This window comes from Microtus pennsylvanicus, chromosome 1 (genome assembly GCF_037038515.1).
Source record: "Microtus pennsylvanicus isolate mMicPen1 chromosome 1, mMicPen1.hap1, whole genome shotgun sequence".
NCBI classification, from domain to species: domain Eukaryota; kingdom Metazoa; phylum Chordata; class Mammalia; order Rodentia; family Cricetidae; genus Microtus; species Microtus pennsylvanicus.
In genome coordinates this window covers 726455-751339 of record NC_134579.1, presented here as the reverse complement: position 1 = coordinate 751339, position 24885 = coordinate 726455, and the positions used below count along the sequence as shown (strand labels likewise).

The following is a 24885-nucleotide window of genomic DNA, read 5'->3' as shown; positions in this document are numbered from 1 at the left end:
GGTGTGGTGGAAAACATCTTTCAGAAATTGAAGAAAGAAGTATGTTTCCTGTATTTCCTGATTGCCCTCCTAATTCTATAACCCTTCTCAGCTAGGGGTCAGCACCGCAGCCAAGACTGGAGGATGGCCAGAATTCACTTTCCTAGACATGCAGTGTGGTTTTATGACTCAAGCAGTCCAGTCCATTTCAATTTTTTTCTCTGATTAGATTTTCCAAACTCGACTGTGTTATGTAATGGTCTCTGTGTAATGACCTGTGTACGATACAGTAAATTGCTAAAAACCCATTCCTATTATTTCAACCTTCCATTTTACAGAGGGGATTTTTGCCTTGATTTGAATATGTATTCTACTGAAGCAATTTTCAAAATGGTCTTCGTCTTCTCAGCTTTTCGGTAATTCACACTCTTGGTGCACAGGCATTTGGTTGATAGACACCATTTTAACTAAATGAACACTAATTGTACCTGCAGGATGGATGCCTGCTTCAGAAACAAGAATAATAGGGAATACAAAAAAAAAAAAACACCTCAATGACTCATTATCGCTAAACAATTCAGTCAGTAAAGTAAGTAGAGGAAACCAGTAACTTGTTACCACAACCATGGAAGTTTTAAGAAAGAAATATAGTTTTTATTTTCTAACTACATGATCAGAAAACTAGATATCCTACAGCATCTACAGTGTTTTTACACACACGCATGCAGAATCAGCTACACCTTTGATTTCAACTCAAAAGAAATGTATTTGCCATTTTTGGTTGTCAGAATTTTTATTTTTGTTCCCTGGGGTCATTTACACAGAGTTTACTTTAAAGTTTCCTTTCCGTATGTGCTCAGCCACTTTTTCACAGACTTTAAATGGTTTTTGTGGGCCCAGGAACTGTAATATTAAAAGTTGCCCAATATGCTTCTGAATTCAAAATAAGGTTCTGAAGAAGAAAAGTTTACTTTTCCCCACAAGGGAGATTTGGGATTTGAGAACTTGCCCTCTTTAAAAAAAAAAAAAAATTTCAAATAAATTAGTTTGGGACCTAATCTATATATTTCTAAAAACAAGGTAAACCACAAAAAGGAAATTGGCAAATAAAAAATTTGTGGTTTTGCCCAAATCTTCCTATTTTTTGTTAACAAAGCATATCCTCCATTCCAGTCTGCTCTCTAATTCCCTTATGGTGACACCCAGAGCTCTCTACCAAATGCGGGGGGGGGGGCGGTAAATTTAGGTAGTTAGCAAAGTTCCTTCAGCTTCAGACTGTCTGCAGACATAGCTTCTGGTGAAAAATGTCCAATTGCAGGCACACCTGGGTTCTTATTTCTTTATCAGTAGCAGAGCCCTGTTTGCAGACGTCAAGGTCTTCAATGTTTTATTGTCACTGTTACAAGCTACTGTAAAGTACAGAAAAGGCATCACTTACTTCTGGTCCCAGAGGTGACATTCCTTTTCTTTTCCTTATTAAAAAATAATTACATCATTTTCCTCTATTCCCTTTATCACTCCAGCTCTTCCCATGCCTCCCACACATACCTCACTCCCTCTCAAAGTCCTGGCTTTCTCTTCTTTAGTTGTTCTATACTTTCAAGTACATAAATACAACCAGCTGAGTCTGTTCAGTACCACTTGCAGTACCTATAAAGTGGAGAGCCCCCATCTACTGCCACTGTGAGGTGTGAGGAGGGCAGGCACCATTGTAATGAGCAAGTGTGTGGTAGAAAAGTGGGAAAGAAAGAAAAGCAGAACAGCTTGAGCATTGTGAAGAGAGGCAGCTCTGGAGATGTGAGGCTGGAGAGGAACAGCCTGACTGACAAGAGGCCTGCGAAGCCACCTGAGGCCTTGGTGATGTCTGGTACCATGCTGCCACTGAGGGCCTTTCTGGGTCTGTGGCCATGCAGCAACAGTGGTCAGGGTCAATGTCCTTGGCCCATGTTACCACCAAAGGCCATTTGGTTATCCCTGGTCTGGCCATGTGGATGTCCAAGAGCTGTGCAGAGCTGGCCTGGCCCCTCACCCGACCAAGACAGCACAGAGTTTAAAATGGCTTTCCCTCAAGCTACCCCTAAAAGACAGTTTTCAGAAATCACAAAGCTGAAAATTGCAGCTCCATTGCTTGACTTGACAAGGCTTCATGCGTGACAGTGCTAGGAAGAGATTAGCAGATTTTGAGGAGTTCATTTAAACCAGCTGAGAGACAATAACTGTTTCCTAATGACCAAAGCAAAGGGCTAGACTGAACAGATCAGAGGTGAAGTCTGAGATCCAAGATGAAGTGATGTACAGTAATAAATATTGATATCTAGGGAGAAAATTGCCCTAGGGCTCCAGACATGGAAGCCGTTGGAAGACAAGTACCAAGACAGCTGGGATCACACAAGAAGAGCACAAAAAAGAGGACTCAGGGGCTAAACTTGGCAAATAAGTTGGGGAAATTGCTCAAGTCGCAGAAGAGAATATCTCCTCTACTCCTGAGTCAGAGGCTGGGGTGAGGATGACATAAGTCTATTTTTGATGTGATACTGCCTTACCTACCAATTTGTTTATCTTCAGTTTTCTTACCTACAGCATGTATAATGTACATGTGTATCTTTAAATGAGGTAAGCTGTGTTCCCAACTCATGACTTGGCATAGAATAAGTTCTCAAATGGTGTGTGCGTGCGTATGTGTGTGTGTTAAATCTAAAACTCAAGAGCTGATGAAAACTGGACAAATGGGCCAGAGATGTTGCTCAGTCAGTAAAGTACTTTCCATATAAACATGAAGGTCTGAATTCAGAACACCAGCAACTAGGTAGAAAGCCACACACATCTGTAATCCAGTATTAGGGAAGCCAAGACAGGACGACCTCATGAAATAGCTGGTCAGCAAGTCTCATTGAATTGGTGAGCGCCAGGCTCAGTGAGAGACTATGTCTCACAAAATAAAGTGGAGATCAATTTAGAAAGATAATGACATTGACCCGGCCTCCCTAAGCATACACACACACACATACACATACATTCACAAGTTCATACGCATATAACACAGATACACATATGCAAACACACCAGATTCATTGTCACTCAAGTCCCCAACAAATTACTTATCTTCCTGGGTCCTTCACCAAGCCCAAAACTTAGGAGTTACTATTATCTCTCGCATCCACTGCCAATCTCCTTTAGACTTTCCACAGTGAACTTTTTTAAAAGCAAAGATATAATATCATTCACTTACTAAAACTGTTTTCTTCTTTGTTGAAAGTCTAAATTTGCATGTATCAATATTTGTTGCATCACTATTTACAGTAGCTAAGGTGTGGAACCAAACCTAGGTATCCATCAACAGGTGAGTGTATAAAGAAAATGTGGTATATTTTTCAACCATAAAAAAAAAGGTGATCTCCATTTCAGAAAAAATGGATATGACTGGAGATAATTATCTTAATCAAATTAGTCAACCTCAGAAAGACAGATATAGCATGTTGCCTCTTATTTGTGGATTCCAGATTTGCGTGTGCATATATACATATGTGTGTATGTATAAATTCACATATGCATACATGACTTGAAAGTAGAAGTTAAACTCTCTAGGGAGAGTAAAAGGTGGTAATGAGAGGGTATGGGGCAGATAAGAAGGGTAGGAATCATGTGAGTAATATTCTCAAAGTACATTAGAAACATTAATATGCACTTGACCTCATGAAACCCAATACCATGTACAATAAATATGTATCAATTAAAATATCATAATTAGTGAAAAATAAAAGTTTAAGTTTATAATATACAAAAGCACTAATGATGTAAGAAATAAATATTTTATCTCTTATGCAGTTTTAGATTTTTTTAAGACTTTTCCATCCACACAAATCTACTATAAGTAGCATTTGCTATGAGTCCCCACTTGGCCCTGCAAGCTTCCACACACCCTGTATGTTCACCGCCCCTGAGCAGCCATCCTCAGGCTGGGCTAGGTTCTACTGGTGCTCCCACAGACTTCTGTTTTAGATGATACTTGTCATACTCGCAGGTATTTGTCCCCTTCGCTAGATTACACACTTCTGAATCACAGATATATATCATGCTGTGTCACCTTTTATACTAGAATTACAAAGAGGACACTTTAAGTGATTATATAAGTGATATATAATAGATAAGTGATATCTGTTTGGGTGAAAAACATCAAATATCCATTAGGAATATACTTTTGTGCATCTAGTTTCAGGCTGCTTTTGAAGTTAGAGTTTTTAGATGTGTGAGCAACTTTACGTGAGTCTCTTCTGTGATTAGGTGTCTTAGCTATAAAATGATAAGAACTGTAGCTCCTCCATAGGTCTGATTCAAAGACAAAAATAACTAGCGCACATCACTGGTACTAGAATTTTGGAAATGGGACTCGAGAGCTCTCGATAATTAGCTGGATGCTCTTCTGCCGTCACCATTGTTGTACTGTCGTTGCTGTTGTTCTACAAGACGGATTCCATTCAGGTTAGACCACTGTCTGGTGCCAGGATTTAAAAATAAATTTCATAAGATGATGTGTTAAAGAACAGAGAAAACTTAAAAGGCCAAGAGGTCAGCAAGAAGAAGAATTATGGTATTCCTATCCTCCGATTGCCCCAGAGACAGCTATGTGGGAACTGACACTCTGCTGAACACATAAAGGCAAAATTTCCATAGAGCAATACCACCCTCTTTTCTCTTAGAGAAAAAGCATCAACACTGAGGGAGTTCACTCCCTGATAGATGTTAAGTGGTCTGTCTGAGTTTTTATTGTTAACAATTTCCATGGGTTGTCTAGAAGAGTCTTGGGAAAATATAGGTCTCTTGAGGGGTAAGAGGAAGATTACAGTCAAACGATGAATATAATAAAGTTCTTTCTTAAGGAAGAGCAAGTACCCTGTCACTTGAATGGTCTAAGAAAACAAGAAGATTTGGGGTAGTGTCAGCTGATGACATTTTTGTAAATTACTCTTGCATTCTTCAGGACTTCAGATGCTATCATGCTTTCCCCAGAGTCTATTTGAAATAGATAGATATTCCAAATTTTATAAAAGTATGTTCCTCTATCAAGACAAATCAAAGGTGTTTCAATAATTTCTGTTTATATCATCAGCATTTACTAATACGTCTGACACTAAATGAAAAGAATGAAAAATCCAGAGGTGTAATTCCTGCATTTGTGTATACATAGCCGGAGAAAAAGCAATAGAAAAAGAAATAAAATAAAAGTAATAGATGCAATTGTAGAGGTATGCATAAGACTCAGAAACATAACTGGGCAGTAGTGCTGTGTGCCTTTAATCCCAGCACTTGGGAGGCAGAGGTAGGTGGATCCCTGTGAGTTTGACGGCAGCCTGTTCTACAAAGTTAGCTCCAGGAAAGCTAGAGCTGTTACACAGAGAAACCCTATGTCAGAAAAATCAAAACAAATAAACAAACAAGAAATTCAGAAACATTCAGAAACAATGGCTCAGTTAATTTAACATTACATTTTATAGACTACAAAGTATTTTTTTAATTAACTGAGAATACTAAGTTTAGGGCCCAGATAAAAACACTGAAGTCAGATTAACATGTGTAACAACAAAGGGTAACATGGTAAGCAGTATTAATGTTTTCTTGATGGTATAAAATTTAACAGGAAAATATTCTATGATGAAAATCAAAACCAGTATCTAAGGAATAGCAGAGAAGACATCTGGAAGTCACGAGGATTAAATACAGGTCCTAATTCTGCCGCATAATAACATGTGAATCTAGGCAAGTCTCCCTGCCTCTCTTTTTATGATGTTAAAAAGTAGTGATAATAGTAACCACCGTACTGGGTAATTTTAGGCAGTAAACAAAAAAGTATAAGGATCAAGCACATAGAAAGTGTTCAATAAAGGCAACCTTTTCCTCCCAATATGACCTCACTTGTCAATGTCTTATTTTATGCATTTATCCTCACATAACTGTGGCAAATTGGCTCTCATGCTCCCAGGGAACAACCTCAAAATTGTTCTCTAAATCATTCTGTCCTATTCTTATAATTACTTCCAGAAACCATTCACAGTAGTTTTGATTGATTTCAAGCATTTTTATCCATTTGTATTTCACTAAAACATACAACAAAGTGATTTTATCTCAAGACCATTTGGTACCAAAAGCAGTCAGAAAGAAAGGAAGGAAGGAAGGAAGGAAGGAAGGAAGGAAGGAAGGAAGGAAGGAAGGAAGGAAAAAAGGAAGGAAGGAAGGAAAAAAGGAAGGAAGGAAGGAAAAAAGGAAGGAAGGAAGGAAAAAAGGAAGGAAGGAAGGAAAAAAGGAAGGAAGGAAGGAAAAAAGGAAGGAAGGAAGGAAAAAAGGAAGAAAGGAAGGAAGGAGAGATGAGAAACAATAATATTCAATAATGTAACATAAAAATGATAGTAAATATTAATATCCATAAAGATTAAAGTATTCTGGGACTGGGAGAAATATCCATGAGTAAAATGCCTGCTGCTCAAGCATGTGAACCTGAGTTTGGAGCCCCAGCATCATGTATGAAGTTGAGTATGACAAGAACATATCCACACCCCCAGCGCTGGGATGGAAGAGAAAAACTTGGATGGCAGGGACTCAGTAGCCAGCTAATCTGGCCAACCTCCAAAATCAGTGAGAGACCCCACCTCAAAATCATAAGGTAAGCAATGATAGAAGAAGATAGCTGAAATCAATGCCTGGCTTCCTCATACCCGTGCACAGGACATCGGATGCACACATGCAAAGTATTACGGTCACAAAAATATCCTAAGAAATTCTTTGATACTGAAAGAGTTGAAAGTTAGCAATTAAGAGGATCCTGAAGAGATATTAATGCTTCTGTTTTACAAATTGCATCTGACATATATTTAGAATATTTTAGTCTGTCAAATGTGTCAATTTAAGAAGAAATTAAAATGAAATTAAAAAAAACTTCATAGAATACATTAGATGGTCCTGCAATAGAACTCTTAACAAAGCAAGGTTAACATTGAGTTTTATATTTTGATTCTTGTTAGGGGATGGATTTGATTGATGTCTGTTTTAAATATGTTTGATCCTCAGCTTCCCTGCTTTAAAATTGGTTAAAAAAAATATTCCCCCATAGATGATGCAAGAATGAAGGTTCAAATGACTACCTTTGATCTGTTCTTCAAAAGCTAATCTGTATGAATTCAGAATTGATTTTTTTTCCAACTCAAGGAAATTCCTCATGGTAGGAGCTGGCAGATAATACTTTCAACAAGGAAATGGCCTATGTGACATAGCCTTGGGTAGATTCTAACCACCAGGCAGTCATCCCTTGTCATTCTTAATTCTTACGTGGATTCCTTTATCTAGAGCTGGACAGGAAGTGGGAGTTTAAAATAGATTGAGTGAACTAAAATTAATCCAGATCAAAATTTCAATCCCTCAGCACTGCTAGCTACACAGTGGCCACACACATCTAGTCACTACCATGCCCTACAGAGAGAGCCACTCTCTCACCAGAGGACAAGCTATACGGCACTCAGATGAATGCTCCTGTGTTTTTAGGCCTTGATTCTCACCTCTGTTGGCATTTCATACTATGAACTATCTTAGGGCTTATGACAAAACTATTTCACTGCCAGGTTAGTGTCAGAATAAAGGAAAATCCAAAGTCAATGAGGAGATCCAAAATAAACAACAAAGAGAGAACAATGGGCTTAAAAAACACACTGACTTTATTGTAAGTAATCATGTTACCTTTCTGATGCTGGCATCAGGGTTTCAGATAGTCCAGCAAATGTACACAGAAGCTGTTTTTTCAGACTGTGAAGATATAGCTTAACTATGTGTACACCAGCGGTGTATACTTACAGCACATTTTCTCCCCAGAAGGGGCAGCAGATGCTATTGAGTTACGAGCACTTCCTGTTCAGAACTTAGATATTTAGCTTTGCTTGGGCCCTGCCTGGCGTCTTAAGTATTTTTCATGCTTACTGGTATTCTGGTTTTCACTGCTTGCATATAAAGATGCTATGGCTTAACACACCTCTTGTCACCAAAGTAAGAGAGTGATCTGTGTATGTTTGCATTTAGGTTATTTTGTCCATTGAAGAAGGTTACAGACTTCCAGCTCCGATGGGCTGCCCGCCGTCTCTGCATCAGCTCATGCTCCATTGCTGGCAGAAAGAAAGAAACCACAGGCCAAAATTTACTGACATCGTCGGCTTCCTTGACAAACTGATCCGCAATCCCAGTGCCCTTCACACGCTGGTGGAGGACATTCTTGTGTAAGATGCATAATTTTGGTCTTTCTTCCCCTGCCAATCATAATTTCTTTTGGGCCACAGGCAAGAACAACAGGTAGAGGGAATGAGTTTGCCCTTGGTAACTATCTCATCACTGACCCTGTATAAACCTTATTTTATTTATCAGCTGAACAGATAAATTACTAACATAAAAGAAAAATATAGATTTTTCACAAGAAAAAAATCCCCTTCTTTTGTCTCTGCATCTAATCTGTCTGCATTACTTTATTTACATTTCTATTATGTGAATCTTTGATATTTATGTCTTTCTTTACTGATCCCTCTTTATTTTTATGAGTAGAATTGTTGTGCCTGAGTATGTCCACTCTAATTTTCTTTCCATTCCGTGTTCCATCCCTCTATTGGAAATGGCGAACAGACAGGGTAATTTGTGAATCACCAGAAGTAAGGATTTTCCCTGCTAGTCTGATCACACCTTGCTGTTGTTATTTTCCTCTCCCCAAATCAAAACAGGGTAGGCACTCATACACCATTCTGTAACCTTCAGTACAACCAAGAAAATTACTCACTTCTGTCTGAAGAACAATAAGGCAGAGAGGGAATGGAAGCAAAAATAACCCTCATCTCCATCTGAAATATTACACTTAAAATATCATCACTGTCTCCTTTTAGCCTAGATTATAAATAGCCAAGGCATACCTTCCTGAATCACAAGATGGCCACGGGATACACAGACACATCACTGTGGGTCACAGGTTCTAGTCAGTATAGAGTTTTAGTAACAATAAGACTAGGCTCTTTAAGGGCTGTTTGAAGCAGACCTCTTTTTACAGCAGATCACGTAAAAGTTCACCTCTAAATCACTAATTGGCAGCCTCAGCAAAATGAAGCCAAGCATGAAATAGCTAGTGATTCAAGTACTGCTGCAGTCTGTCTCCTCTAAGCAGTGCAGCCTAGGAAGCTGTGAGCAAAACGCCCAGAAAAGAAGAACATGTTGGATTTTATTAGAAAGGCAATGGGCAGTCATTGAAGGATGTTTAAACAAGAGAATGGCGTGATTACAGTTACACTTCTGGAAGACCCTTGGACCGTGAATGCAGAACAAGACATACGGTGGGAAACAGAGCCACGTGTGGCTTCAGAAATCCGAGCTATAAAAGTTCAAGGCTAAAGTTATAAAAAGAGAATAAAGATGAGATCAGGAGCAACACAAACAAACAGTATTAATGTGGCTTGGTCACTGAATAAATATGGAAGGAAGAAGAAAGAAGTGGATATTTGTCATGTTTTTATTTTTTTAATTTTTGTACAAAAAGTTGGTGGTAAACTTGCTAAGAGAAGAATAGGAAAAAGTTTTGTAGCATGAATGAGATGATTTGGCGGCATTCTGAGTTCACAGATTCCTGTGAGGTGATCAAGTGAAAATTCCATAGATGTATCACTTCTAGATTGAATCTGAAGTCGGAGTTCTGGGTTACAGAGCTGAAGAGATGGTTCAGCAGTTAAGAGTACATTCTATTCTTTAGTCAGTTTCCAATACCTATACAGGGTTGCTCAAAACTGCCTGTAGCTTGAGTTGCAGAATGTACGACCCACTTCTGACTCCGTGGGTTCCAACACCCATGCATGTATACCCACATGAAGACACTCGTGCATAGCCTAATTACTTCTTCTCAAAGACCTAGGCTAGAGGTGAACATTCGAAACTGACCAGCACATAGATTATAACTGAAGGAATTAGCATAGATGACCTATGAAGAAAATAAGAAATGCAAATAAACAGAGAAAAAGAAGGCTACTGTCTGGAACATCAAGATTTAAGACATGATCCCAAGAAAACAATAACCAAAGGAGACTGAGAAAGAAGAGCCAGACTGGAAAGGCAGGAAATAAAGGTGGATCTACAGCATAAAAAAGCCAAATAAATGCAGGAAATAAAGGTGGATCTACAGCATAAAAAGCCAAAACAGAAAGTGTTTCAAGGAATGTGATACCCAAGCCTTCACAAAGCTTCAGTAAACACAAAGAGGAGTGTTTAGCTGGATTTAGCAGGGAAGTACACAGGTTCAGGAGCAGCCTCAAAAGGATAGTTTTTAATAACATTTATGAGGTAATAAAGAGGGACTACAAAGTCAAAATAAAGATCAATACATAACAATAACTTTGATTTCCAGATACCAGTCTCTTACAGGCAACATAAGTCGAGAAAATATTTGTTAATTTTTGTTTTAATATTTTTTTTGAAAATAAAGTGTTCATGCTTTCACTATTGAGAGAACATTATAATGGAAACATACTACAAAATAAGTCTGCCTTCATGGAAGAAGACATCACATCACACCCCTAAAGCCAACTCATTACTCATTACCTCTGGGCTTCTTGTAACCCAGGGCCAACAGACTTCCCGGTGGCTGTAGCAAAGCTATCTACCTGTGAAGTGACTCTAGTCATCATCTGTAATAGACAGACACAGCACTTTCTTAACTGCATTTTGACACTGTGAGTAATCATCTTATTTATAAAATATTCAGGAAGAATGTCAAATCAGAAAACGACCAAAGAAATGGAAAAAGGATAGATAGGTCAAGGCAGATGCAGGGTGCTGATTGAGAGACCGAGATCCATGATGGAGTCTCTGTCATTCTCTAAGAGTCTCACCACACACAGGTCGGAAGTTGCATCCTTCATATAAAGTTGTCAGATTGGTTCAATTCCTAAACCTAATCTCTCTGAAAGAAAGGGAAATTTTAGTGAGTGATTTTTCTCTCCTTGTTCATGACAGAGGCACATGAACTTTTTGTTTTAATATATTTTTGTTTGAGAAACAAAATGAGCCGGAGTTCCCAGGGTATCATGCCTGAAACTAATCTTTATTCTTATTATCACAAGAGCCAGAATTGGATTTCCTTGTCCTCCCGTTTGCACCATATTCCCACTGTCATCCACACACTCTGTTTCTAATCTCAGAGAACTGAGACACTTTATTGTAATGAGATGGCCTGGTTGGTTTTGTGTTTATAAAACAACAACAGGCTCCACATGAGAAGCCCCTCCATCTCCCAAGTTCCAAGAACACTTGCCTGTCCCAGATAAATGTTGGATTAAGGAAACATGACCATCAGTCTTTGTGACTGAATGCCTCTAAAACATGCCAGCTGGGGAGATGGCATAAGAGTGCTTGCTCTTCAAATATGAGCATTAATCTGAGTTTGAATCCCCAACACCCACATTAAAAAAAAACTGAGCATGACTGTATGTGACTGTATCCCCAGCATCAGAGATAGAGATAATAGAAGCTCAAGAGCTTGCTGGCCAGGCAGCTGGTCAAACCAAAACAGCAAACTTCCAGTTCAGTGAGAAATCCTGTCTCAAGGCTTTATGGCAGAAAATAAAAAATTTGATGTCCTGCTCTAGCTTCTGCATGACCACATTTATGCAGCCCACACATTTATGCAGTGTGTGCGCTGTGTGTGTGTGCGTGTGTACGCAGAAGAGGCTAAGTGGGTAATGCACAGCCATTATTAGATTCTCCTTTACTCCAGTGTCCCCAACTCCAGGTTTCTCTCCTTTTTACACCAACACAGACATTGTTTTTTCATCAAAAATATACCCATGGTTTTTATTTCACCCTTAATTGCCTTAATTGTCTTAAGAATTTACTTGAGAAACTTTTGCTCTTTGTCTTGGCAACGGTAATAAGTGGAGGGAAAATTAAGATAACTAAGGAGAATAAGGAAGGCTATGGAACCCACAGTTAATAGTTTGATGCCAGTAAATTAGAGATTTCATAAATCTCATTGGTAGCCTTTCCTTGCAAATACCTGAGTGTTTTCTACAGAAAAGATGTTGAGCCAAGGCTTTCAGGACTGGGAAGAGCAGTTCTTACTCTTGTCTTCTGCTGATATCCCTCTGCCTGATACTTCCCCATAGGCGTATTCTAATTTCTGTAGAGCTCCTAATGCACTGTTGTAAAAAAATATGGACATATCTGAGATCACAGTGATTAATATAAGAATGTCGTTAAATCCAGCTAACTGCTAACAGATTTTCAAAATTACCTTCTTGATGGAGGCATGCAACCTTCCATTAATGTAATATCAATGTACCCTCATTAATCACTTTATAATAATTTCCTCTCAAAGAGTTATTTGTAATGGTCCCATGGTACTTGAGATCAGGATTATGTGCAGAAGAACATTTGAACCAATGCCTGACTGTCCTTCTGTTTCCTCCCTCTATTTGTTCTTGCTCCCACAACACTCAGGATCAACCTTGTAGTTCCCAATTAAAAGCAGGTATAATCTATAGAGTCTAGGGATTTGTCTGGCTATCTGAAGTTTAATAACACAAAGTGGTCTGATTACCATATGGTGTCCTTTCACTAAGCCCTACCTACCTTCCCCAACCTACCACATCTCCCTGCACATTTATTCTCCATCCTTTCCAGCGCTCCAGGCTCTGATGTCTGCTAAGTCTACTAGATTGCGGTCAGCTAGCTGCACTTTTTGGCAATGCTACAAAAATGTAATCAGGAAATAACACTCCTTGGGCTTAGTGTATATAGCTCAGTGGTAGAACCCTTGCTTGCTTACTATAAGCAAGTTCCTACTTTCAATGCTTAGTATTGCAAAAAGAAAAAAAAGAGGAAGGGAAAGAGTAGGTCGTGGGGAAAGAAAACATTTCCAATTCTGTTCCAAACCTGCTGCAAATCACTGGCAAACAATTTTGTGCTTTTTAAACATCAATTCAGTGATGATATCTGGGGATATGCAGCAATTGCTCAGATAGATAGGCTGGTCTGGAATGGTCTATGAGCTCATTAGTCATGTTCTGCTCAAGCCAAAGCACATTGTAAATATTTTCACTATTCACTGGCCATAGTTAGGGATCTTGTAAATGAATATTTCTTAGTAACTTTAACTACTATCTTCCTTAGTACATAAAATTGTATGGTTGAATTTTCAAGCACTTGCTTTCTAGTAAATGCGGAAAGTAGAAATACAGCCATGTCAACACTGTAATGCTTCTGCTTCAGAAAATGATGAGAAACCTAAGACCAAATAGCACTATTATCAATGGAATACACTCATCTTGTATTCCATTGATAATTTTCAACAATTTAATATACAATTTTCCATCCATTTTCAAAAGATTTTTCACAATGCTGACTAGGTTCTGTATTATCAACATCTACAAAATTGTTTATGCCTATAAACAAGCCATAGAAAATGTGTTTTGTTTTGATTTTGTTCATGACACTTTATTGATGTTTTATCATACAGAAATAGCTGCCTGGTCAAACCTGTGCATAAATTGTAAAATAATCAGCTTTGTGAAAGGAAGGAAAGAAGGAAGAAAGGAAGGAAGGAAGGAAGGAAGGAAGGAAGGAAGGAAGGAAGGAAGGAAGGAAGGAAGGAAGGAAGGAAGGAAGAATATGAAGTTTTGGTCAAAAAGTGGAAGTTCTTACCCACCCATTAGAAAATCTAAACTGAATAAGCCATTCTATGAACAGCTAGATAATTCCAATACTGCCTATTAATACTGATAGATACATATCCTGTGTTATAAACAATAGCAGCTAGGGCCACTTTTTGAGCTGTACTGTATGCTAATCATTGTGTCTACTGGGTACTTTCATTACTTCTTTCCTTAATTATCATGTTCCCATGGCTCAGAAAGGAAAGGGGGATGCAAGGAGGCTGCTTGTCAAAAAAAACACAAGAGAACAAAGTTCATCAGCTCCAGGATCCATATTCACTTAGACTTTGCAGTATAGAACAGCAGAAAAATCTCCAGATCTTTCTCAGCCCAGCACTATTCTGAACATATGAGTATAAGAAGGTACATTTTTATTTTTATTTAATAGACTTCATAGATGAAGTTTATTAAAAGGCCTTTAAAATATTTTGGTGTAGCACAGCCTGTCGCTTTCCTTTTTTGCTGAGTAAATACAAAGACGTTGAGCGCATACCCCCCCCTCAAAGATAAGCAGCAGATAAATAGTCATATACTCCTTAAACATCCTCCTGAAATGTACAGCCACTTAAAGAACATTGGCTGTGGACAGATATAACTACTACAATATAGAGAGATGAAGGAAATACAGCAAGATCATAGTTCCAGAATTACATCCTTGGGTGTTTCTGCAGATTGAATTTTCTGGTGCTGCACATACTTGCATTGCTTCTTTCTTCCTGCAGTAGCAATCATTACACCACGACGCTTTCTGCTCGGCTCAGATGCTGTGCTGCTGTCATTGTGGAGCACTGGGAATTGATCCCATGATGAAATGATGACAGACACTCCCAATGCATTGTGGCTGCATGTGATGTGATGTTTGGTTTTACTCTGGATGATTTCCTCACAGAAGACGCTTTCTTTGAGATTCAGTCTCTCTTTTGGGACCGCGTGCTGGGTTCTCAGAATTCAGAGAGATTATTTTAATTATAATTTCTGTATGTTTCACCAGTTATCAATCTTATTATGCATGTTAAATAATCTGAACAATTAAAAACAGAAGAATTAATTAATAAAATCTGACAAAAATTAATGCCTACAACTTAACACAGTTAAGAATCATACTGAAAATATTATACCTTCATTACCCATAAGCATTAAGTAGAGGCAAAATACATGTTTCTAAGCATTTGTTACTTTAGGATATTTTAGTCAAATTGTGTTTTAATTTTTAGTCTCAAAATTATTTTGGTAATTTGTGATTAAGTTAAATAATAGGCTCTATTGTAAAGAATTCAATGTAAAAATCTTGAAAATCTGAAAGAATGCAAAGTAAAATTTTCTTTCAATGACTTTCTGGAATATATATATATATATATATATATATATATATATATATATATTCAAATGTTGACATATGAGTTAACCAAGTATAGAAAAGAATAGCCATTAAAACCTGGGAACTTCATGTGAAATTTGTAATATACCTTAGTGTTAAAAGTTAAGGTGTAAGCTGCTACATCCCGCTTACAATATATACTTTTAAAATATGAGCTTCTGGCTGTGCTATGAAGTTGTTTCAGGTGAGCAACTCCACTAATCAGCAAGGACCAGAAATTTTCACAGTCTCAGCAAAAAAAAAAAAATAGACTGAATTTATCACTGTACTGATTTGATAAGAAAGGGCATTTATTGTTTATTAGGCAATGGAAAGAATTCATGTGAGGATGATAGTGTCCAACTCTGAAAGCCAGAATAGAGCAGCATTTTTCAACTTCAGTATAAGATAAAGTGAAATCAAAATTGCCACACACAGGCACTGTAAACAATGTGTGGCCTCTGACCTTACTAAATCAAGTGCCAAGGCAGCTGCAGAAAAGGCCAGGAAGTTATCTAGTTTACTAAAGTGTGTGCGAGAAAGAAAATTATGACATCGCAGTATTTGGGGAGCAAATGTGAATGCTTTTCAGTGGGGAAACATTCCAGCCCTTTACCGGCTGTAAGGGGCGTTCATTCTTCGATCGGTTTTCTACAGTAATGACAAAGTTAGCAATTCACATTTCCACTCACCAGTTGCAAAAAATTGTAAAATCTCAAGAGTTGCACCAGTGCCAACCCAGTGTAGATAAAGAAACTCATCCGACGTTCCCCATGCATCCAGAAGAATATGAACTAGGTTTCAGGGTACAGGTCTATAATTCTGGAACTCCAGAGGCTGAGGCAGGAGGATCAAGAGTTTGAGGCCAGACTGAGCCACATAGTGAAATACTATTTCAAACAAATAAATAAAAACAAAATAAGAAAGGCATAATAAAATGAAGTAAATATCAATTCAACTATTTTTTAAATTTTCTTCCATTTTAACAAAACTCTCTTAACAAGTAATTCCATTTATTAAAGCCATATTGGTCTAAAATAAGACACTCACCTTTCTAACCCCTGGTTACTTATGCTAATAGTCAATAAGGGTATACTAATCTTTTGAGAGTTAGTTGTGAAGTACAGCAGTATTTCTTAAAAGATATGCTATAGACCCTGACTAAATAATTCAAGAAAATTATACAGAAACTATTTTGAATTCTCTTGCATATTCAGAGGGCATGCTTGACAATTAGCGATTTTAAGGAATGCTGCCATTCAAAAATCTAGATGAATCTGTTTGCCACGATGGCTCTTATTTAGTATTTCATATATGAATTTTTATTTGATGGTATTTGTTAACATATATACAGCTAAGAATCTTGGAAGAAACATTGCAACAATCCAGAATCTGTCATTAGATGGCCATGATAGCTTTTCAAATTTGGGGCATGGCTCATTTTTGTTTTGTGTAAAATTGTGAATCATTCTGATATTAACTAGAATGAAACAGCCCACAGTTAAATAGCATTATCATTATGGCTTAGATCCAAAACAGGAATTATAGAAATGTACTAGAACTGAATAGGCTTTTTAAAAGTAAAATCACCATTAAAGGAAACCCATACCTAATATAGAGTACAGCATACACAAGCTCCTATTACATATACAAAAACCAAAAGCCTCTGAGTTTCTTCATTATCCCATTTACACCCACCTTTACTTTAAACTGGATCTCACTTAGAAAGCAAGAGAAAGAAATCAACGTAGCAAAGAAAATATCCAAAAAAATGAAGCCTAGGTCTTTAGCAAGGACTTGGTCCTACACGGTAAGAAACTACCTTCTAGTCTTTAAGTGGTGAAATAAGTACGACTTGTGCTCCTCAAAACTTTAAATGAATGGTTTAAATGTTAAGATTAATTTTGGTTGTAAGTGGTCTTCACCTTAGAACTTAATGCTCATTCCCATATATATTTTATCAAAATGATTCCAGAGTTAGATAGCATATATAAACCCAGAATTCTTCCTTCATAGGGTTCTAGCCAAGTATTTTTGAATATTAGCAGAATCTAGTTCCAATTAAAATATTGATAGCAAAATCTTGAGAAAATATTTAAGATATTGATATTCAAATTATATTCTACAGATACTTTCATTCATTTAAAATATTTTAGAAACAAAATAATTAGAAGTTGAACTATCAGTGTCTAATAAAAGTTTTATCATTTACTTGTAATAATAACATTTTTATTATTTAGTAAATATTGACTTGAATAAAATCACAAGCATATTTTAAAGATCATTATTAGTTTATCATTATTAGTTTAGATAATGTAAGTTCTGTGTCTGAGAATGTTTAAATAATACTCTTATTGTAACGCATCCATTATTATACAAACACTTTTTGTGCCAAACATTTTTACAAGCATCAGAATATTTACATGTTCTTATGTTGTCACTCTATTTAGCAGCATGGACCTGGGAGAGGAAAGACTAAAAATGAGGCAAGCTAATGTCTCATGCAGTACCTAACTTTATCCAAGGTGTCAGACAATTTATATTCCAACGGCATTCTATGGGTTAAGCAAGGTCATGTAAGCAAAATTGACTTGAGTTCAAGTTGTACACAGTCCCAAGGGCAAGGTCACAGGAGTTTAGGCTGTACACAGTCAGGAGGAAAACTCTTGCTTGGAAATGTCATTCTGATTAAGAATAAGTAAGATGATGGGTGATCTGAAGTAACCCACTATTTACTGCACCTGGATAAGGCACAAAAGCACATTCCAAGAGCAACCCATCTTATGGAGGAGCAGAGGTTACAAGACTCTTGAAATTGTCTCATGAGCTCTCAGAAATCCCCTCACACAGCTTCCTTCATGGACCATCTTCCAATATTCCTGAAAGAAGAATAGTACAGTTTTTACTAGATTGATATGAGTAAAAAATTCTGAGTTATTTTAGTATAATTTCTAAGATCAATCCCATTTTATTCCTCCCAACTTTTGCTAATATGTATGTGTGCTATGTCTACATATACATGTGTGCACACATTCACATATATCTTTCCTAGCCTTTCCAAAATAATGCCTTTATACCATTTCTATTCTTAAACTATAAAACATTCTCAATTAGAATGCTTTTTGCATCTATTTCAGAAACTAAAAGAACTGAGATAATACTATTATAATACCATCAATATTCCTTGGCTTGCTAGCCCAGACTTATTTTATTTTAAGCCTTCATATCTATGTTTTGAGCCATTATACACATACACTCTGCTCAGATATATGTAAACCCTACTTATGAAACTAAATTCTATGATATCAGAAAATATTTTTAAATAAGACTATTATTGTTGAATGTTTAAAAACATATTTTGAAGTTTGATCAATGAAGTCATCATTAAAAGGAGAACCATCACAAGAACAAGTGTGGGGCAGGGAAAAGGATATGAATTCCTTTATTTCCCATTTATTTATTGTTTTAAATCCCAGTTGCAGTTTCCCCTCCCTCCTCTTTCCTCAGCCCCACCCCCACCTCTCAGGCTTCCCTCTGTCCCTAACTGCAAATCTACTCCTCATCCATTTCTGTTATGGAAAGTGCTGGTCTCAACACAGCATGGCATTATCAAGTTGCAGTAAGATTAAGTACCTCCCCATGTATTTAAGGCTGAGCAAGGTGACCCTGTATGAGGAGTAGAGTCCCAAAGGCCAGTGAAAGAGTTGACAACAGCCCTGGTTCCCACTGTTAGAAGTCCTCCAAGAGGACCAAGCTACAAGACTGTAACATATGCACAGAGTGCCTAGGCCAGTCCCTTGGAGGGGTTGTTAGTTCAGTCTCTGTGAGCCCCTATGAACCCAGGTTAGTTGATTCTGTGAGTTTTCTTGTGGTGAAGGGTGTGGATTCCTAGGAGGTCAGAAGCAGTGAACTCTCCATGTAGACAAAGTGGGTAGACTAAGCATCAAATTTGAAAGCAATTTCATGAGAGAGAAAAATAAAAAGGAATATAGGAAAAATGGGTTTTCTAAAGATCTATCAAGTATTATTATATCCATAGTGACAAAAAGCAGAAAATGTCAAAAAGAAATAACTGATTTGATTTAAAAAAAAGAAAAAAAAAGGTTTTGCTTGCTGAATAAGACAGAAAATTAGAGTTCATTCAAATGGAGAATAAAAATATTAGCTACAAGAATATTTCAAAAAATGATCAAGTCTGGTCATTCTGGCTTCTAAATGCTATGATTTATTTCCCTGCAGAATGCCCGAATCCCCTGGCGATGGTCCTGAATATCCATTGTTCGTCACAGTTGGTGACTGGTTGGATTCTATAAAGATGGGGCAATACAAGAGTAACTTCATGGCGGCAGGCTTTACAACGTTTGATCTGATCTCCAGAATGAGCATCGAGTAAGTAGTTCTAGGCTTATTGCTGTAATTAGATATTTGGCTCATGGAATTTCAAATTTACACATCCAAATCAAGAATACCATTCCTAAGGCTAGTGTGTGATTTCTGTCTTTATCATTCCAGTGGAAGCTGTAAGTTAAACTCTCAACTATTATTCTTTTAAAGAATATATTTAATTCAAATAGATTTTTAACATTGTTGGAAATGCTTCCCAGATACATACTGATCTTATTAAAATCATAGACATTACATCAACATAGTGTTTGTTGCCTTGGTAAATTGTTATTCATATATATTAATATTCAGCACCTACTGCCATCATTAGATCAATCTGCTTACTCTAATGTGTTACCATGACATTTTAGAGATCCTTCTATGTATTATCATGATCAGACATCTTCCATCCTCTCAAAGACCATCATTTATCTACATCTAATAGAAATGTTCAAATGTGGATTAAAATATTATAATAATTAGATGGCATCATTAAATTACCATTGTTTTAAGATAGCAATGTAAGTTCATATGGTTCAAAATAATGACCGCTTTTAAAGTCAAATACTAAATGTTTTTGAACTTATAAACTATTTATCATATATGCACAAATAAGTACAGAGAATGAAGTAACAAATTCCAATGTATCCACCACCAAGTTTATGAGATAATCCATTCATAGAAACAGTTGAAGCTCTGTGTGTACTCCAGTTCTATCACCTCTCCTGCTCCCATTCCAAGGTCATCATTGTCCTGTATTTAATGTTTATTAGTCTGTGTATATCTAATTTAGATATTTCATATAAATTTTAAAATTCATCAAGAGGCTATGTATTGTTCTTCGCTTCCCCCCACCCTGTTCTCACACCTATAAATCTAGTTCAGCAGTTTCGGCTACTATATGGGGTTTTCTTATATGTCTCACTGTTTTCTAAATTTCTATTAGTATAAGTGTTTTATTATATGTCTCACTGTCTTTTAAATTTGTATTAGTATAAGTGTTTTAGAATTGTATGATTTTTGTATTCATTTTTTGTGTATCTCTTAAGCATAAAAGTGAAATTATTATAGGGTTGTAGAATATGTATGTGTCCTCCTTATTTATTTCCACAAAATTGCTAAATTTTGTTTAATGTTATTTTCATACCCATATTATATGCCCCTACATGTCCTACATTTTCTATGACTGTCGCAAATTTATATAATTACTTTAATTATAAGTAGCTTTATGCCTAATAGAAACGCAAGCATTCTATCTGGATATGGAAATTTTCTTTATATCATTTAATTTGAGATTAAATGAATTTGTAAATATTTTATGGAACAAAGGAAAAGAAAACATAAAATTTTACTATTTATTTATATGACTACTTAACTATTAACCAACACATTTATTTCCATATATTTAACATAGCTACATATTCATTTTCTCATGCTTGTATTTATTAAAACTATAAGCTCAAAATCTTTCTCTTTCTCTCCCCCATCCCTTCCTCTTTCCCTCTCCTCTCCCTTCTCTCCCTCTTCATACTCTTTCAGTGATATTAGACGAATTGGAGTCATACTCATTGGACATCAGAGACGAATAGTCAGCAGCATACAGACTTTACGTTTACACATGATGCACATACAGGAGAAGGGGTTTCATGTATGAAAGTACTATAAACACCTGTATTTTGTGCCTCAGCATTTCTACAAAGAAAGATATACTCTCTACAACTCATTCTTCTGATTCTCCAGACATCCCTTCACAACCCACAGTCTCCTGTTCAGACTATGGCTGCACACCTTACGTTTATGCTTCCACTCTGGATTTCAATATCCTGCTACACAGGTCCTCTCTGAATAGCCTGCAAATGAAACTCTGGCCCACTGCAGATTATCACTACATAATGATAAATAACTCAGCATGAATGTGTAACTTTGTATAGAAATGTTTGGGAAGTGTTCATGGACTTAACCTAAAGGAATGTGTTCAGGTGTGGCATCTCCAAAGATGTATGTAGCGTTTGATGATAGATAAGAAAGAAATAGTTGACCATTCTTCCATGTTTTGTGATCAAGTAGCTTCCAACTTGACATGCTTCTTTTTTGATAGTTTCGCTCAACTCTGCGGGTGTACTATTGTTTTATTTTTAATAACTTAACTGTTGGTGCCTGATGTTACAACGATTTGCAGAAATGATCAATGACTCCATGTAGTGCATTTGTGTCAGGTGTGAATACAGTATGAAGGGCATTGTTGGGGAGGGAGATGGACAAAAATACTGTGCTTTTCAATATACTAAGGCTGGGTTTGTCTATATTTTTAAATTAACTTTATAGGGTTCTACACATTTCATAGTAGGTGGTTGTTTAGAGGATTTTCCCCCTCTAATTTTTTACTAATTATGCTGTATTTCTCTAGTATGTTACAAGAATTACCCTTGGAAAGACCAAGAGTGAGTCCATTACTCTGATAGTTTTCATAGACAGACACATGGAGTAAACCTATGGCTGTTGCCTTGAATTCATCCTCACAAGTATGACAAACAATTATCAAAGCATTGAGAAAGTATATTGTTCATAATATGACCTTTTTCTTAAATAAAAGTTCTAACATAGTAGCCATAGACTAAATGGAAATGATTTACTGAATTTAAAATAGCTTGCAGTGCCCCGATGTAATAAACGCAACTAGTTGATTGATAACTGGTGTTCTTCTAACTTTAACAATTCAAATATTTTGTTCACAAAAATAAGTTATATGAACACTCTGAGGTCTTCTCAAAATCTTTTAAGAAATTTGTATGGATACCATAAACATGATATCAATAGATCTCACATTTAAGCATATATATATGCACATATATAATGTGAAAATTGCAGTCTATTGTAGTATATAAAAATAACACATCTGAGATGTGTTGTCATAATCTTCTCTGAGGCTTACAGCAAAAAAAAAGCAAATGTATTTTTCCAGTGAATTTGTCAGCTTATCAAAATAGTGCTCCTTTTAAAACAAACTCAACTATAAAATTATCTGCTCCCTTGAAACCACAAAAATTACCATCGTGATGAGTGAAGAATAAGCTGGTTATTGAAAAAAGAAAAATGCAGATCAGATTGTCTAAAGATGCAGATAGTGAACTAACTTTTATTCAATGTCAGAGACAAAGGCATCCTCTCCACAGCCCTAAATCCCTGCTGAAATTCTACGAGAGGATAAAACTTTTTCCACTTAGGGATCCTCACTTCTTTTCCTTTTAGTTTTGTTTGTAAGATTTTTGTTATACAAGATCCTTCTACATTTCTTTCGCTGATTCATCTTCCTGGTTTTGCTCCTCCTGTTGCAGCTTAATTTTTCTCATTTCAACAAAAAAAAAAAAAACATGTATAGAGATAAAAGGGTGTCTTTAGAGTATTTCTTGACTAAACAGGAAAAGAAAAGAGTGGAATTCCATCCCTTTTTAAGTAAGTGTGTCAGAAATAGCTGGTAATATTTTCTAGCCACCTTCATGCATGGCCATGCATCACTCATAGACTCTCGGCAATTTGCTTGATACATTTACGCAAATCTGGATACATTTAGGAGAAATACAAAATTTCCATATTTATCTGTCTTTAAATATCTATTAAATGATAACAAATGATTAAATTTATTAATCATATATATTTATTTTTATAAAACAGCAAAAAGGTATTTAGAAAAATAAGAAATAGAATAATATGGTCCATCATAGGACTCTGTCTACAGCATCTGTATACCTTGATGAAATAAATTCTATAGAAGTATTTAAAATTCTGTGGGATTTACATTCAGTAATGGCAACATTAAGAATCTGTTAACAGTTTTCATTTAAAAGTGTGATGATGTAATTCTATTTCTAGTTAATTTGCATTTCTACATATGTCTTTCCTGATTTATTAAAACATTCTCTTTCTATTCTCTAATCCCATGTCCTCTTCCAAGTTTTGTAAAATTATGTTTATTTACCAAGCTATGAGCATGATAATGTCAAGTGTAATATGAACTTCATTATGGACAGAACAAGGCAGAAATATGTGCAAAATTAAACATAAACATTAAAATATAAGAATATTTCTTTGCTGCCTAATGGTCATGTACCTTGTGATCCAAGAGAAATTAAGATCTCAGAACATAGCTGGGCAGTGGTGATGCATGCCTTTAATCCCAGCATTCAGGAGGCAGAGGCAGGCGATCTCTGTGAGTTCAAGGTCAGCCTGGTGTACAAGAGCTAGTTCCAGGACTGGCTCCATAGCTACAGAGAAACCCTGTCTCAAACAAACAAACAAACAAAGATCTCGGGATGTTAATGGTTAAAATATCAAATGAAGATGTCAATATAACATGAAACATTCTGAGATTTTCCCATTCTGAGGTTTACTTGTGCCTGTGCTCAATAACTAAATTTATTTGATACATACAATCATAAGATAATTATCCAAAAATGAGCTAATGACTTTCATAATTATAGTTAGGAATTATCCCTTATAACTAAAAATATACATATACATTATGTACTTGCTTTTAAGAAATCTTAATCAATTCTAATGAGTGAGTTCTTAGAGTTTTGAAAATCAGACCATGTAATTTTTTTTTTTATTCTCTCAAAGTCAACTTCTGGTCTATAGCCAAAAACGTAAAACGAATATACAATCAAGAACAAAGATGGTGTATTGAAATCATTCAGCTAAAAAGTATCTGAAATGATGACAGTGTAACAGGAAGGAAGAATTATAGAAAATTTGCAAGATTGTTCTACATCTGCTGATAAGTGTGTTACACATGCTATAATCACAAATTTATTATACTGCGTATCACTCCCTAAAACCTACCCAGCTGTAAACTGGATAAGGCAGCCTTCCAGTTACAACTCAAAAGCCTCTAATAGCCCACAATAGAAAAAAGCCAAATTTAATCTGTGAAAAGTAAAGTTTTATAAAGTTCTCTATGGCAGTGATAGTGAAGAGGAAATTACATATCATCCAACCTGTGTTCTAAATGTCTCTTTTGATATCTTTCAATATTAAGTGTACACTCTAGGAGAAAAATCAGTTAACATTCATCTCAAGATTTTTACCAGTATTGTCTCTTTTTCTATTCCTTTATTAATGTTTTCAGCCCCCATCCAATCGCTTTTCTTTCTCAGGTTCTATCAATGTACTCATTATATCAGTATAGCAAAACACAGCAAGTCTAAAAAAAGCCTTGTAAATTTCCATGGAAGCAGCTGAATGGCAGGGTAGGTTGAAAAAATTATCTATTGGGTCTTTGCATACAAATGGGAGCCCTTCAAATTAGAAAGTGTGAGTTCTGACTTTGCCTAACAGAAAATTAAGCACAAGGGAAAGAAATTAAAAATAGAATATTGCTTCTGTATCTTCAGTTAGTTAAGTCTAATATTAAATAAAAAGAAATTAGTATTTTAATAACCCAGTCTTAACTTAGGAAAT

The 24885-nt window shown here is 36.2% G+C and overlaps 1 protein-coding gene across 3 annotated transcripts in view; it reads left to right on the top strand.

The window, feature by feature from the left end:
• Positions 1–22781, top strand: part of Epha6 (EPH receptor A6) — an 895033-nt gene extending 872252 nt beyond the window's left edge. For all 3 annotated transcript variants that reach the window (XM_075950396.1, XM_075950493.1, XM_075950569.1), the window contains 3 exons: positions 8038–8231; positions 19285–19434; positions 20968–22781. In XM_075950396.1, coding sequence (XP_075806511.1) covers positions 8038–8231; positions 19285–19434; positions 20968–21082 — 459 coding nt within the window. In that variant the 3' untranslated portion in view covers positions 21083–22781. The remainder of the gene's footprint in view (positions 1–8037; positions 8232–19284; positions 19435–20967) is intronic.
• The last annotated feature ends 2104 nt before the right edge of the window (positions 22782–24885 follow it).